The sequence below is a fragment of the Myiozetetes cayanensis genome, unplaced genomic scaffold, assembly GCF_022539395.1.
Source record: "Myiozetetes cayanensis isolate MyiCay16 unplaced genomic scaffold, myiCay2020 scf241, whole genome shotgun sequence".
NCBI lineage: Eukaryota > Metazoa > Chordata > Aves > Passeriformes > Tyrannidae > Myiozetetes > Myiozetetes cayanensis.
This window is the reverse complement of record NW_026087458.1, coordinates 3,841-19,872: the sequence shown is the minus strand read 5'-3', so window position 1 is coordinate 19,872 and position 16,032 is coordinate 3,841. Positions and strand designations below refer to the sequence as shown.

At 49.5% G+C, this 16,032-nt stretch overlaps 1 protein-coding gene across 1 annotated transcript; it reads left to right on the top strand.

Annotated features, from left to right (window-relative positions):
• Positions 1–1,954: 1,954 nt before the first annotated feature.
• LOC126642819 (dehydrogenase/reductase SDR family member 4-like) lies at positions 1,955–14,027 on the top strand (the record flags this gene model as incomplete). Its single annotated transcript, XM_050320775.1, is given in 9 exon segments — positions 1,955–2,020; positions 2,022–2,075; positions 3,853–3,954; positions 7,093–7,163; positions 7,676–7,727; positions 10,642–10,776; positions 12,209–12,264; positions 13,686–13,713; positions 13,889–14,027. Coding segments are annotated over 9 exon segments (651 nt in total), but the record flags the coding sequence as incomplete, so codon positions are not given.
• Between the last annotated feature and the right edge of the window lie 2,005 nt (positions 14,028–16,032).

Sequence of the window (16,032 nt, the reverse complement as noted above, 5' to 3'; positions counted from 1 at the left end):
AAATCACCCCCAAAATCACCCCGAAATACCCCCTAAAACGGCCCCAAAATCGCCCCAAATTAACCCGAAATAAACCCTAAAAATTACCCTGAAATACCCCCTAAATCACCCCAAAAATCATCCTGAAATATCCCCCATAAATCACCCCCAAGACACCCCAAGATTACCCCAAAACTACCCAAAAATTATCCTGAAATACCTCCAAAATCACCCCCAAAATCGCCCCCAAAATCACCCCGAAATACCCCCTAAAAAAGCCCCAAAATCGCCCCAAATTAACCCAAAATTATCCAAAAAATTACCCTGAAATACCCTAAAAATACCTTCTAAAATCGTTCCTGATTAACCCGGAATTAACCCTAAACACTCTGAAATACCCTCAGGCTGCTCTGCATCCCCCAACTTAACTCCGAAATTAACCCAAAATACCCCCTGAAATATCCCTCTAAAACGGTCCCCAAATGCCCCCAAATCCCCCCCAAACTCTCACCTGGGACTTCTAACCCAAATCCCCCCTAAACTCTTTTCCCAAATCCCCCCAAACTTTCCTTAAATCCTTTCCCAAACCCCAAAAGATTTTATCTTTATCCCCAATTTAGATCGGTTTACCGAAGCTTTGGGGTGGGCGGTCTGGGTCCTGCTGAGCTCCCGCCCCCCCAAACCTCTCAACTCTCTCAAATCCCCAAACTCCCCCAAACTTTCCCCAATTCTCCAAACCCCCTAAAGTTTCCAAACCCCCTAAATTTATTTTTATCCTTTTTAATCCCAATTTTTAGGATCGGCTTGGCCATTTCTGAAGCTTTAGGGTGGCGGCCCGGGTCCTGCTGAGCTCTGCCCCCAAACCCCCAAATCCCCCCAAATCCCCCTCAAACTCCCCCAAACTCCCTCCCAAACTTCCCAAATCCTCCCAAATCCTAATTCCCCAAACTCTCCTAAATTTATTTTTTATCCCTTTTATCCCCAATTTCAGGATCGGTTTGGCCATTTCCGAAGCTTTGGGGTGGGCGGGGCCCGGGTCCTGCTGAGCTCCCTGCCCTCCAAACCCCCCTCAAATCCCCCCAAACTCCCCAAAACTCTCCCAAACTCTCCTCCAAATCCCCCCCCAAACTCTCCTAAATTTATTTTTTTATCCCTTTTATCCCAATTTTAGGATCGGTTTGGCCATTTCCGAAGCTTTGGGGGTGGGCGGGGCCCGGGTCCTGCTGAGCTTCCGCTCCCCAAACCCCTCAAATCCCCCTCAAATCCCCCTCTAAACTCTCCCAAACTTCCTCAAACACCCCAAATCTCCTCCCTTTACTCCCCAAAATTTATTTTTTATCCCTTTTATCCCCAATTTTAGGATCGGTTTGGCCATTTCCGAAGCTTTGGGGTGGGCGGGGCCCGGTCCTGCTGAGCTCCTGCCCCTCAAACCCCTCAAATCCCCCTCAAATCCCCCAAATCCTTCCCAAACCTTCCCAAACCTTCCCAAATCCCCTTTCCCAAACTCTCCTAAATTTATTTTTTATCCCTTTTATCCCAATTTTTAGGATCGGTTTGGCCATTTCCGAAGCTTTGGGGGTGGGCGGGGCCCGGGTCCTGCTGAGCTCTGCCCCAAACCCCTCAAATCCCCCAAATCTCCCGAAATCTCCCAAACTCTCCCAAATCCTCCCAAATCCCTCCCAAACTCTCCTAAATTTATTTTTTTATCCCTTTTATCCCCCAATTTTTAGGATCGGTTTGGCCATTTCCGAAGCTTTGGGGTGGGCGGGGCCCGGTCCTGCTGAGTCCTCGTCCCCCAAACCCCCCAAATCTTCCTCAAATCCCCTAAATCTCCCCAAACTTTCCTAAACACCCCCAAATCTCCCCCTTACACCCCTAAAATTTATTTTTATCCCTTTTATCCCCAATTTTTAGGATCGGTTTTGGCCATCTTCGGAGGCTCCTGGGGTGGGCGGGGCCTGGTCCTGCTGAGCTTCTCGCCACGCCCCCCACGTGGCCCGGAGCTGTCAATCACCTGAGGGGGCGTGGCCTGCAGGTGAGCGGGCGTCACGTGCCACGTGGGCCACGCCCCCGACCGACAGCGCCTCCTGCAGGCCGTGAGTGGAGGGGATTTTTGGGGGGATTTTTGGGGTTTTTGGGGATTTTTGGGGATTTTCGGGGGTTCTGGGGAGGTTGGGGGGGTTGGGGGTCGATGTTGGGAGGTTTGGGGGGGTAAAAGGGGGTTTGGGGGATTTTGGGGTATTTTTGGGGTGATTTTGGGGATTTGGGGGCTTTGGGGTGATTTTGGGAGGTGTTTTGGGGGATTTTGGAGGTGGCTTGGAGGTGATTCTGGGTGAATTTGGGGTGATTTTGTAGGTGATTTTTGGGGTGTTTGGGGGTGTTTTGGGGGCTTGGAGTGATTTGGGGATATTTTAGGGCTGTTTTGGGGTGAATTTGGGGTGATTTTGGGGGTGATTTTGGGGTGAATTTAGGATGATTGTGGGTGATTTTGGGGTATCTGTAGGGTATTTTAGGTGCATTTTGAGGGTGATTTCTTGGGGAGGTGTTTTGGGGTGATTTTGGGTGGTTTTAGGGTGATTTCAGAGTTATTTTGAGGGGTGATTTTGGGGTGATTTCGGGGGTTTAGATTTTGGGGTGATTTTGGGGTGATTTTGGGGTGTTTTTGGGGTGAATTTGGGGTGATTTGGGGTGATTTTGGGGTGATTTTGGGGTGATTTTGGGGTATTTTGGGCATTTTTGGGGTGATTTTGGGTGGTGTTTTAGAGGTGATTTTAGGGATTTTGGGCATTTCAGGGTGATTTTGGGGTATTTTTAGGGTGATTTTGGGGTGATTTGGGTGATTTTGGGGTGTTTTAGGGTGATTTTGGGTGTGATTTTGGGGTGATTTTGGGGGTATTTTCGGGGTGTTTTGGGGGGTGGATTTGGGATAATTTCAGAGTGATTTTGGGGTGATTTTGGGGTGTTTGCGAGTGATTGTGATTTAACTTTGGGGTGATTTGGGGTGATTTTAGGGTGCATTTTGGGGGTGAATTTGAGGTGATTTTTGGGGGGTGATTTTGGGGTGATTTCATGGTGTTTTCGGGCTGGGTTTGGGTATTTTAGAGGGGATTTTGGAGAGGTTTTGGGGTGATTTGGGAGTGATTTTGGGGTGACTTCAGAGTGATTTTGGGGGGTGATTTTGGGGTGAATTTGGGGCGATTTTGGGGGCGTTTTTGGGGTGATTTTAGGGGCCTTTTGGGGTGATTTTGGGGTGATTTTGGATATATTTTAGGGGCGTTTTGGGGGTGAATTCGGGGTGATTTTGGGGTGATTTCAGGGTGGTTTTGGGGTCGATTTGGGGTGCCCCAGGTGCGTTTCGGGGTGAATTTTTGCCATCCAGGTGGATTTTGGGGGGGATTTTGGGGGGATTTTGGGGTGATTTCGGGGTGTTTTTGGGACTGGGTTTGGGTATTTTAGAAGTGATTTTGGAGAACTTTTGGGGTGAATTGGGGGGGATTTTGGGGGGTGTTTTGGGGTGACTTCAGAGTGATTTTGGGGTGATTTTGGGGGGTGATTTTGGGGTGTTTTTGGGGCTGGGTTTGGGTATTTTAGAGGTGATTTTGGGGGTATTTTGGGGTGATTTTGAGGGTATTTTAGGGGCGTTTTGGGGGTGATTTTGGGGGGTGATTTTGGGGTGGTTTTGGTTTGGTTTTGGGGTTAATTTCGGTTGCCCCACGTTCATTTTGGGGTGATTTTGGGGTGCCCCAGGTGCATTTTGGGGTGAATTTTGACCATCCAGGTGGATTTTGGGGGCTGATTTGGGGGGTGCCCGGGGTGGGCGTGGTCTCAGCCCCCCCAAATTTGCCCCCTGCCCCCCCAAATTCCCCCCCAAAGGCGCTGGAGACGTTCGGGGGCATCGACATCCTGGTGTCCAACGCCGCCGTCAACCCCCACCTGGGCCCCGCCCTCGACGCCGACGAGAACACCTGGGACAAGGTTGGGGGGGGTTTGGGGGATTTTGGGGGTTTTATTGGGATTTTTTGGGAGGATTTTTGGATTTTTTTTTTAAGGGGTTTTTTTGGGGATTTTTTGGGGATTTTTTGGGGATTTTTTGGTGATTTTTGGGGGATTTTTTGGTGATTTTTGGGGCTTTTTTTGGGGATTTTTGGAGGATTTTTGAGGGTTTTTTAAGGGTTTTTTTGGGGTATTTTTTACTAATTTCGGGGGGATTTTTTGGCGATTTTTGGGGCTTTTTTAGTGGATTTTTTTGAGGCATTTTGTGGGGTTTTTGGGATTTTTTGGATTTTTGAGGGTTTTTGCAGTATTTTTGGGAATTTTTGGGATTTTTTGGTGATTTTGGGGCTTTTTGTGGATTTTTGGAGATTTTTAAGGGTTTTTGGGGAATTTTGGGGTGATTTTTTGATGATTTTTGGGGGGTTTTTTTGAGGTTTTTTTGAGGATTTTTTAATTTTTTTTAAAGGGTTTTTTGGGGGTTTTTTTTGTGGGTTTTTTTGAGGATTTTTGACATTTTTTTAAAGGTTTTTTTTAGGGGATTTTTTGACGATTTTTGGAGGGTTTTTTAAGGGGTTTTTTAGGGCTTTTTTGTGGATTTTTGGAGAATTTTTGGATTTTTTTAAGACGATTCTTTGGGATTTTTGAGTGATTTTTTGTAGATTTTTGGCGATTTTTGGGGGATTTTTTGTGGATTTTTGGAGGATTTTTGAGGGGTTTATTAAGGGTTTTTTGGGGATTTTTGAGGGGGTTTTAAGGGTTTTTTGGGGGGATTTTTTGAGAAATTTTAGAAGGATTTTTATAGGGGATTTTTTGACGATTTTTGGGGGATTTTTTGGCGATTTTTGGGGGTTTTATTGTGATTTTTTGGGAGGATTTTTGGATTTTTTTTTAAGGGGTTTTTTTGGGATTTTTTGGGGATTTTTTGGTGATTTGGGGGGATTTTTTGGGGATTTTTGGGGCTTTTTTTGTGGATTTTTGGAGGATTTTTGAGGGGTTTTTGGGGGGTTTTATTGGGATTTTTTGGGAGGATTTTTGTATTTTTTTTTTAAGGGATTTTTTGGGGATTTTTTGATGATTTTTTGGGGATTTTTTGGCGATTTTTGGGGCTTTTTTGTGGATTTTTGGAGGGTTTTTAAGTGGTTTTTTTGGGGAATTTTGGGTGATTTTTTGATGATTTTTGGGGGGTTTTTTTGAGGTTTTTTTGAGGATTTTTTAATTTTTTTTAAAGGGTTTTTTGGGGGTTTTTTTTGTGGGTTTTTTTGAGGATTTTTGACATTTTTTTAAAGGTTTTTTTTAGGGGATTTTTTGACGATTTTTGGAGGGTTTTTTAAGGGGTTTTTTGGGGGTTTTATTGGGATTTTTTGCGAGGATTTTTGTAATTTTTTTTAAGGGTTTTTTTGGGGATTTTTTGATGATTTTTTGGGGATTTTTTGGCGATTTTTGGGGGATTTTTTGTGGATTTTTGGAGGTTTTTTAAGGGTTTTTTTGGGGAATTTTGGGGTGATTTTTTGATGATTTTTGGGGGGTTTTTTTGAGGGTTTTTTGAGGACTTTTTAATTTTTTTTAAAGGGTTTTTTGGGGGGTTTTTTTGTGGTTTTTTTTAAGGATTTTTGACATTTTTTTAAAGGTTTTTTTTAGGGGATTTTTTGACGATTTTTGGAGGGTTTTTTAAAGGGTTTTTTGGAGGTTTTATTGGGATTTTTTTGGAGGATTTTGGGATTTTTTTTAAGGGATTTTTTGGGGATTTTTTGGGGATTTTTGGGGCTTTTTTTGTGGATTTTTGGAGGATTTTTGAGGGGTTTTTTGAGGGTTTTTTGGGGATTTTTTAACGGATTTTGGGGGGATTTTTTGGCAATTTTGGGGGCTTTTTTAGTGGATTTTTTGGAGGCATTTTGGCAGGGATTTTAAGGGGTTTTTTGGGGTTTTTTTTGTGGATTTTTGGAGGGGTTTTTAAGGGTTTTTTGGGGGGAATTTTTGGGGGATTTTTTGGTGATTTTTGGGGCTTTTTTGGGGATTTTTGGGGGGATTTTTTGATGTTTTTTGGAATTTTTTAAGGGTTTTTTTTTGGAATTTCTTGATTTTTTGGCGATTTTTGGGGGTTTTTTTCGTGGATTTTTGGAGGGTTTTTTAAAGTTTTTTGAGGGGAATTTTTGGGTGATTTTTTTGGGGATTTTTGGGGCTTTTTTTGTGAATTTTTGGAGGATTTTTGGATTTTTTAAAGGGTTTTTTGGGGGGATTTTTTTGACGATTTTTTTGGGATTTTTTGGCGATTTTGGGGGCTTTTTTCGTGGATTTTTTTGAGGATTTTTGGAGGGTTTTTAAGGGTTTTTTGGGGGGGAATTTTTGGGGATTTTTTGTAGATTTTTGGGGCTTTTTTGGCAATTTTTTTGGACGATTTTTGGATTTTTTAAAGAGTTTTTTGGGGGATTTTTTTACGATTTTTGGGTGATTTTTTGGCGACTTTTGGGGCTTTTTTCATGGATTTTTTTGAGGTTTTTTGGCGGTTTTTTAAGGGGGTTTTTGGGGCTTTTATTGTGATTTTTTTGAGGATTTTTGGGGTTTTTTTAAGAGTTTTTTGGGGGGATTTTTTGATGATTTTATGGAGATTTGGGGCACTTCTTTTTTGCAATTTTTTTGAGAATCTTTGGCAATTTTTGAGGGTCTTTTGGTGGGATTTTTTGGCTATTTTTGAGGGATTCCATTCATGATTTTATTGTGGATTTTTGGCCATTTTTTAAGGGGTTTTTGGGGGGAGTTTTGACGATTTTTTGGCAATTTTGGGGGCTTTTTTTGCAATTTTTTCCAAGAACTTTTGTTGTTTTTTAAGGATTTTTTGGGGGAGTTTTTGACGATTTATTGATGAAATTTTGAGGAATTTTAAGATATTTTTTGACAACTTTTTCCGAGGATTTTTGGCATTTTTTAAGGGGTTTTTGGGGGCTTTTCTGACAATTTTGGGGGGATTTTTTGGGAGGATTTTTTTTATTTTTTTCCTGATTTCTGGCGATTTTTGGGGCGTTTTTTTCGCGATTTCCCCCCACCATTTCTACCATTTTTTCTTACCTTTTTTTTTGCCCAAAATGGTTCTTTTTTCACCCAAAACCCCCCCGAATTTCCCAGATTTTCCAGGTGAACGTGACGGCGGCCGCGATGCTGGTGAAGCTCGTGGTGCCCCACATGGAGAAAAGGGGGTAATTAATTCATTAACTCCTTAATTAACTCATTAATTAATTTACTAATTAATCAAAAACAAGGCCTGGGAGGAACTGGGTGGGGCTTAAAAGGGCGTGGCTGGAGGGGGAGGGGCTTAAAGGGGCGTGGTCTGAAGAGGGAGGAGCTTAAATGGGGAGGGGCTTAAAGGGGTGTGGTTTGGGATGGGAGGGGCTTGAGTGGGCGTGGTCAAAAATGGGCGTGGCCAAAGTGGGAGGGGGCTCGTGGGGGTTGATTTGTGGGAGGGACTTAAAGGGGCGTGGCTTTGTAAGGGGGTGTGGCTTTTAAAGGGGCGTGGCTTGAGGTGGGAGGAGCTTAAATAAATGGGGGTGTGGCTTAAAGGGGCGTGGCCAAGTGGGAGGGGCTTGGGTGGCTTTAAAGGGTGGGGTTTAAAGTGGGCGTGGCTTTAAGAGGAAGGGGGTGGGGCTTAAGGGGGTGGGCGTGGCTTGAAGGGGGTGTGGTCAGGATTAAGCTCCACCCCCTTCCCGTTTAGGGGCGGGGCCATCGTGGTGATGTCATCGATCGCCGGCTACCGCCCAATGCCGGTGAGGGGGGCGGGGCTTGGGCAAAAGGGCGGGGCCACAACAGAAAGGGGGGGAGGTTGCTCCCAAAATTTGGAATATTTCCCTTTCAAAAATCGTCCCAAAATTCCAATTTTTGGCCTCAAAAACCACCCTGGGGGTTTTTTGGGGGTTGTGACAAAATACGTCAATTTGAGCCCAAAATTGGCAGTTTTTGGCCCACAAAATTCTATTTTTTTGTCCTCAAAATTCTCAATTTCACTCCAAAAATCTTAATTATGTCGCAAAATTTTCAATTTCACCTCAAAATTCTTTAATTTCACCCCCAAAATCCTTCAATTTGATGCCAAAATTCTTCAATTTTACCCCAAAATTCTTTGATTTGCCCCCAAATTTTCCATTTTACCCCCAAAATTCTCCATTTTACCCCCAAAATTGTCCATTTGACCCCCAAAATTCTTCATTTTACTCCAAATTCTCCATTTCACCCCAAAATTCCTTAATTTTACCCCCAAAATTCTCCATTTGACCCCAAAATTCTCCATTTAACCCCAAATTCTTCAATTTTACCCCAAAATTCTACATTTTACCCCCAAAATTCTCCATTTCCCCCCAAAATTCTCCATTTTGACCCAAAATCCTCCATTTCACCCCAAAATTTTCCATTTTACCCCTAAAATTTTCCATTTTACCCCCAAAATTCTTTATTTTACCACCAAAATTCTTTACTTTGTCCCCAAAATTCTCCATTTTATCCAAAATTCTTTAATTTTACCCCCTAAATTCTCCATTTCACCCCAAAATTTTCCATTTTGCCCCAAAGTTCTTTCATTTCACCCCCAAAATTCTCCGTTTTCCCCCAAAATTCTTCAATTTCACTCCCAAAGATTCCTTAATGAGCGACTTTAATTAACATTAATTGACAATGGGGCTTTGTGGGCGTGGTCAGGGCTATGCAAATGAGGTGGGCGTGGTTTGGATCCTCAGAGGGCGCCCCCTGCTGGCCCTGGGCGCTCAAACCACCCCCCAAAACTCAACTAAAGTCCCATTAATGAGCGACTTTAATTAACATTAATGGTCAAGGGGGGGGTGTGGCCGCTTTGTGGGCGTGGTCAGGGCTATGCAAATGAGGTGGGCGTGGTTTAGAGCCTCAGAGGGCGCCCCCTGCTGGCCCTGGGCGCTCAAACCACCCCCCAAACTCAACCAATGTCTCATTAGTGAGCGACTTTAATTAACATTAATTGACAATGAGGCTTTGTGGGCGTGGTCATGGCTATGCAAATGAGGTGGGCGTGGTTTGGATCCTCAGAGGGCGCCCCCTGCTGGCCCTGGGCGCTCAAACCACCCCCCAAACTCAACCAAAGTCCCATTAATGAGCGACTTTAATTAACGTTAAAGGACAAAGGGGGGGCGTGGCCGCTTTGTGGGCGTGGTCAGGGTTATGCAAATGAGGTGGGCGTGGTTTGGATCCTCAGAGGGCGCCCCCTGCTGGCCCTGGGCGCTCAAACCACCCACCAAACTCAACTCAAGTCTCATTAACGAGCGACTTTAATTAACATTAATGGACAATGGGGGCGTGGCCACTTTTGTGGGCGTGTCCAGGGCTATGCAAATGAGGTGGGCGTGTCCACAGCATTCAGAGGGCGCCCCCTGCTGGCTCTGGGCCCTCAAACCACCCCCCAAACTCAACTAAATGTTCACTAATGGGTGACTTTAATTAACATTAATGGTCAATGGGGGGGTGTGGCCGCTTTGTGGGCGTGGTCAGGGTTATGCAAATGAGGTGGGCGTGGTTTAGAGCCTCAGAGGGCGCCCCCTGCTGGCCCTGGGCGCTCAAACCACCCCCAAAACTCCACTAAAGTCCCATTAATGAGCAACTTTAATTAACATTAATTGACAATGAGGCTTTGTGGGCGTGGCCAGGGCTATGCAAATGAGGTGGGCGTGGCTTAAATTATCAGAAGGCGCCCCCTGCTGGCCCTGGGCGCTCAAACCACCCCTAAAACTCAACTAAATGTTCAATAATTAATGACTTTAATTAACATTAATGGACAATAAGTGGGCGTGGCCACTTTGTGGGCATGTCCAGGGTTATGCAAATGAGGTGGGCGTGGTTTGGATCCTCAGAGGGCGCCCCCTGCTGGCCCTGGGCTCTCAAATCACCCCCCAAAACTCAACCAATGTCTCATTAATGAGCGACTTTAATTAACATTAATTGACAATGGGGCTTTGTGGGCGTGGTCAGGGCTATGCAAATGAGGTGGGCGTGGTTTGGATCCTCAGAGGGCGCCCCCTGCTGGCCCTGGGCGCTCAAACCACCCCCCAAACTCAACTAAATGTTCATTAACGAGCGACTTTAATTAACGTTAATGAATAATAAGAGAGTGTGGCCGCTTTGTGGGCGTGGTCAGGGCTATGCAAATGAGGTGGGCGTGGTTTAGAGCCTCAGAGGGCGCCCCCTGCTGGCCCTGGGCGCTCAAACCACCCCCAAAACTCAACATAAGTCCCATTAATGAGCGACTTTAATTAACGTTAATGGACGTGGGCGTGGCTGCTTTGTGAGCGTGTCTGTGTTTATGCAAATGAGGTGGGCGTGGTTTAAATCCTCAGAGAGCGCCCCCTGCTGGCCCTGGGCGCTCAAACCACCCCCAAAACTCAACCAATGTCCCATTAATGAGCGACTTTAATTAAGATTTTTAAATAAGAAGTGGGTGGGGCCTCTTTGTGGGTGTGGCCATGTCTATGCAAATGAGGTGGGCGTGGTTTGGATCCTCAGAGGGCGCCCTCTGCTGGCTCTGGTAGTTCAAACCACCACCCAAAGTCAATCCCAGGCTGATTAAAGAGCGACTTTAATTAACGTTAATGGGCAAAGGGGGGGCGTGGCCGCTCTGTGGGCGTGTCCAGGGCTATGCAAATGAGGTGGGCGTGTCCCGGGCAGGGATTGGGCCCCTACAGCGTGAGCAAGGCGGCCCTGCTGGGGCTGGTGCAGGCCCTGGGGCCGGAGCTGCTGCCCCGGGGGATCCGAATCAACGGCGTCGCCCCCGGCATCATCCGGACACGATTCAGCGCCGCGGTGACTGGGGGCACTGGGTTATACTGGGAGGGACTGGGAGGGACTGGGAGGGGATTGGGGGGGCATTGGGATAAACTGGGAGGGACTGGGAGGGGATTGGGAGGCACTGGGAGGGACTGGGAGGGACTGGGAAGGGATTGGGGGCACTGGGAGGGACTGGGAGGGGTTGGGATAAACTGGGAGGGATTGGGGGTCATTGGGAGGGGATTGGGGGCACTGGGTGGCACTGGGAGGGATTGGGGGCACTGGGAGGGACTGGGAGGGGGCTGGGGGCACTGGGAGGGACTGGGAGGGACTGGGAGGGGATTGGGGGCACTGGTTTGGACTGGGAGGGAGTTAAAGGGGGTTAAAGGGGATTTGGGGTAACTGGGGGCACTGGGAGGATTGGGGGCACTGGGAGGGATTGGGATAAACTGGGAGGGATTGGGGGCACTGGGAGGGATTGGGGCACTGAGGAGATTGGGATAAACTGGGAGGGACTGGGAGGGGATTGGGGGGCACTGGGAGGATTGGGATAAACTGGGAGGGACTGGGAGGGATTGGGGGCACTGGGAGGGGATTGGGGGCACTGGGAGGGGATTGGGATAAACTGGGAGGGACTGGGAGGGGATTGGGGGGCACTGGGAGGGGATTGGGATAAACTGGGAGGGACTGGGAGGGGATTGGGATAAACTGGGAGGGAGTTAAAGGGAGTTTAAGGGGGATTTGGGGTAACTGGGAGGGACTGGGAGTTACTGGTTGTTACTGGTTTGGTCTCTGGGGGTCCCTGGGAGTTACTGGTTGTTACTGGTTTGGGGTTTGGGGGTCACTGGGGGTCACTGGGAGTTACTGGTTGTTACTGGTTTGGGGTTTGGGGGTCACTGGGAGTTACTGGGAGTTACTGGTTTGGGCTCTGGGGGTCACTGGGAGTTACTGGGAGTTACTGGTTTGGGCTCTGGGGGTCACTGGGAGTCAGTGGGAGTTACTGGTTGTTACTGGTTTGGGCTCTGGGGGTCACTGGGGGTTACTGGGAGTTACTGGTTGTTACTGGTTTGGGCTCTAGGGGTCACTGGGGGTCACTGGGGGTTACTGGTTGTTACTGGTTTGGGGTTTGGGGGTCACTGGGGGTCACTGGGAGTTACTGGTTGTTACTGGTTTGGGCTCTGGGGGTCACTGGGAGTTACTGGTTGTTACTGGTTTGGGCTCTGGGGGTCACTGGGAGTTACTGGTCGTTACTGGTTTGGGGTTGGGGGGTTACTGGGAGTTACTGGTGGTTACTGGTTTGGGCTCTGGGGGTCACTGGGAGTTACTGATTGTTACTGGTTTGGGCTCTAGGTGTCACTGGGGGTTACTGGGAGTTACTGGGAGTTACTGGTTTGGGGTAGGGGGCGTGGCCCTGTTGGGTGGGCGTGTCCTGCTGAGGCCACGCCCCTTTCCCCTCCCCCTCCCCCAGCTCTGGGAGGACGAGGCCGTCCGGAAAAAGACGATGGAGACCCTCGGGATCCAACGGTGAGTGGGACCAGTATGGACCAGTATAGACCAGTATAGACCAGTATGAACCACTACAGACCAGTATAAACCAGCAGGGAGCACTGTAGACCAGTAGGAACCAGTATAAACCAGTATAGACCAATATGAAGCAGTATAAACCAAACCAGTTTAAACCAGTACAGACCAGTATAAACCAGTACAAACCAGTATAAACCAGTGTGAACCAGTATAAACCACTATGAGCCACTACAGACCAGTATAAACCAGTACAGACCAGTATAAACCAGTGTGAACCAGTATAAACCAGTAGGGAGCACTGTAGACCAGTAGGAACCAGTATAAACCAGTATAAACCAGTATAGACCAATATGAAGCAGTATAAACCAAACCAGTTTAAACCAGTACAGACCAGTATAAACCAGTACAAACCAGTATAAACCAGTGTGAACCAGTATAAACCACTATAAGCCACTACAGACCAGTATAAACCAGTACAGACCAGTATAAACCAGTGTGAACCAGTGTAAACCACTATAAGTCACTATAGACCAGTATAAACCAGTAGGGAGCGCCATAGACCAGTAGGGACCAGTATAAACCAGTACAGGCCAGCACAGAGCCCTCCCAGTCCCTCCCAGTGACTCCTCCCAGTGCTCCCAGTAAGGGAACAAACTGGTCCCAGTCGCTCCCAGTCCCTCCCAGTGCCCCCCAATCCCTTCCCAGTATAGCCCAGTCTATCCCAGTGCCTCCCAGTGCCCCCCAATCCTTTCCCAGTATAGCCCAGTCTATCCCAGTGCCTCCCAGTGCCCCCCAATCCCCTCCCAGTCCCTCCCAGTGCTCTCCCAGTATAAACCAGTCACTCCCAGTGGCCCCAATCCCCTCCCAGTCCCTCCCAGTCCCTCCCAGTGCCCCCCAGTCTCCTCCCAGTCCTCCCCAGTGCCCCCCAATCCCTTCCCAGTCCCTCCCAGTGCCCCCAATCCCTTCCCAGTCCCCTCCCAGTGCCCCCAGTCCCTTCCCAGTCCCTCCCAGTGCCCCCAATCCCTCCCAGTGCCCTCCCAGTGCCCCCAATCCTCCCCAGTCCCTCCCAGTGCCCCCAGTGACTCCCAGTGTTCCCAGTCTGGGCCTCTCCGCGGACGTGGCCGAGGTGGTTTCGTTCCTGGTGTCCCGAGCTCCTCCCAGTGCCTCCCAGTCCCCTCCCAGTGCCCCTCAATCCCCTCCCAGTCCCTCCCAGTGCCCCTCGATCCCTCCCAGTGCCCCTCAATCCTCCCAGTCCCTCCCAGTGCCCCCAATCCCTCCCAGTCCCTCCCAGTGCCCCTCGATCCCCTCCCAGTGCCTCCCAATCCCTCCCAGTCCCTCCCAGTGCCCCCAATCTCCTCCCAGTCCCTCCCAATCCCCTCCTAGTGCCCCCCAGTGCCCCCAGTGACTCCCAGTGTTCCCAGTCTGGGCTCCCCGCGGGACGTGGCCGAGGTGGTTTCGTTCCTGGTGTCCCCCAGTCCCTCCCAGTCCCTCCCAGTACCCTCCCAGTCCCCTCCAGTGCCCTCCCAGTCCCTCCCAGTCCCTCCCAGTGCCCCCCGATCCCCTCCCAGTGCCCCCAGTGACTCCCAGTGTTCCCAGTCTGGGCTCCCCACGGGACGTGGCCGAGGTGGTTTCGTTCCTGGTGTCCCCGAGCTCCTCCTACGTCACCGGGGAGACCCTCGTGGTGGCCGGGGGGGCCCCCGCCCGCCTCTGACCACGCCCCCCTATGCTAATGAGATGATAATTATATGCTAATGAGATGTTAATGATATGGGAAAGGAAAAGTTTGATTGGGGGGGCACTGGGAGGGACTGGGAGGGGATTGGGGGGCACTGGGAGGGACTGGGAGGGGATTGGGGGGCACTGAGAGGGAGTTTAGGGGTTACTGGTTTATACTGGGAGGAACTGGGAAGGGATTGGGGGCCACTGGGAGGGATTGGGAGGGGATTGGAGGGCACTGGGAAGGAGTTTAGCGGTTACTGATTTATACTGGGAGGCACTGGGAGGGGATTGCGGGGCACTGGGAGGGACTGGGAGGGGATTGGGGGGCACTGGGAGGGACTGGGACCGAGTTTGGGGGTTACTGGTTTATACTGGGAGGGACTGGGAGGGGATTGGGGGGCACTGGGAGGCTGTGGGACCGAGTTTGGGGGTTACTGGTTTATACTGGGAGGGACTGGGAGGGACTGGGAGGGGATTGGGGGGCACTGGGAGGGACTAGGACTGAGTTTGGGGGTTACTGGTTTATACTGGGAGCTGGGAAGCTGTGGGGGTACTGGAGACCTTCGTGGTGGCCGGGGGGTCCCCCGTCCGCCTCTGACCACGCCCACCATGCTAATGAGATGTTAATGACATGGTAATTATATGTTAATTATATGTTAATTATATGGGAAAGGAAAAGTCCGGTTGGGGGGCTACTGGGAGGGACTGGGAGGGGATTGGGGGGTACTGTGGAGGGACTGGGAGGGGATTAGGGGGCACTGGGAGGGTGTTTAGGGGTTACTGGTTTATACTGGGAGGGACTGGGAGGGCATTGGGGGGCACTGGGAGGCTGTGGGACCGAGTTTGGGGGTTACTGGTTTATACTGGGAGGGACTGGGAGGGGAGTGGGGGGCACTGGGAGGCTGTGGGACCAAGTTTGGGGGTTACTGGTTTATACTCAGAGGGACTGGGAGGGACTGGGAGGGGAGTGGGGGGCACTGGGAGGCTGTGGGACCAAGTTTGGGGGTTACTGGTTTATACTCAGAGGGACTGGGAGGGGAGTGGGGAGCACTGGGAGGGACTGGGACTGAGTTTGGGGGTTACTGGTTTATACTGGGAGGGACTGGGAGGGGATTGGGGAGCACTGGGAGGGACTGGGACTGAGTTTGGGGGTTACTGGTTTATACTGGGAGGGACTGGGAGGGAAGGGGGAGACCCTTGTGGTGGCTGGGGGCCCCGCCCGCCTCTGACCACGCCCACCCCGCTAATGAGATGCTAATGAGATGATAATGACATGTAAATGATATTCTGATTGTTAATTATATGGGAAAGGAAAAGTCTGGTTGGGGGGCACTGGGATGGACTGGGAGGGGATTCGGGGCACTGGGAGGGATTGGGAGGGGATTGGGGGCACTGGGAGGGGATTGGGGACACTGGGAGGGGATTGGGGGTCACTGGTTTGTACTGGGAGGGTCTGGGAGGGGATTGGGGGTCACTGGTTTGTACTGGGAGGGTCTGGGAGGGGATTGGGGGGCACTGGTTCATACTGGGAAGGCACTGGGAGGGGATTGGGGTCACTGCTTTGGACTGGGAGGGGATTGGCAGTCACTGGTTTGTACTGGGAGGGCACTGGGACGGTCTGGGTGAGCAGCGAGACCTTGGGGGTCCCCGCCTCTATGCAAATTTTATGCAAATGAGATGTAAAATAAATGTAAATTGCATGTAAATTATATGCAAATTGAATGAGTTGCTTGGGGGGGCACTGGGAGGGACTGGGAGGGGATTGGGAGGCACTGGGAGGGAACTGGGAGGGACTGGGGACACTTTGACCTCAAATCCCCCTCCCAAACTCCCCAAAAAATGTCATTTTTAGCCTAAAATCCCCCCCAAATCTGCCACTTTTTTACCTCAAATTTTACCCCAAAACGGCTTTTTTTAACCCCAAACTCCCCGTTAAAACCCCAAAACCCGAATTTTTCACCCCAAAAAGGCTTTTTTAACCCAAAACTCCCTTTTAAAACACCAAAACCCACCGATTTTACCCCAAATCCCCTCACGAAACCCCCTCAG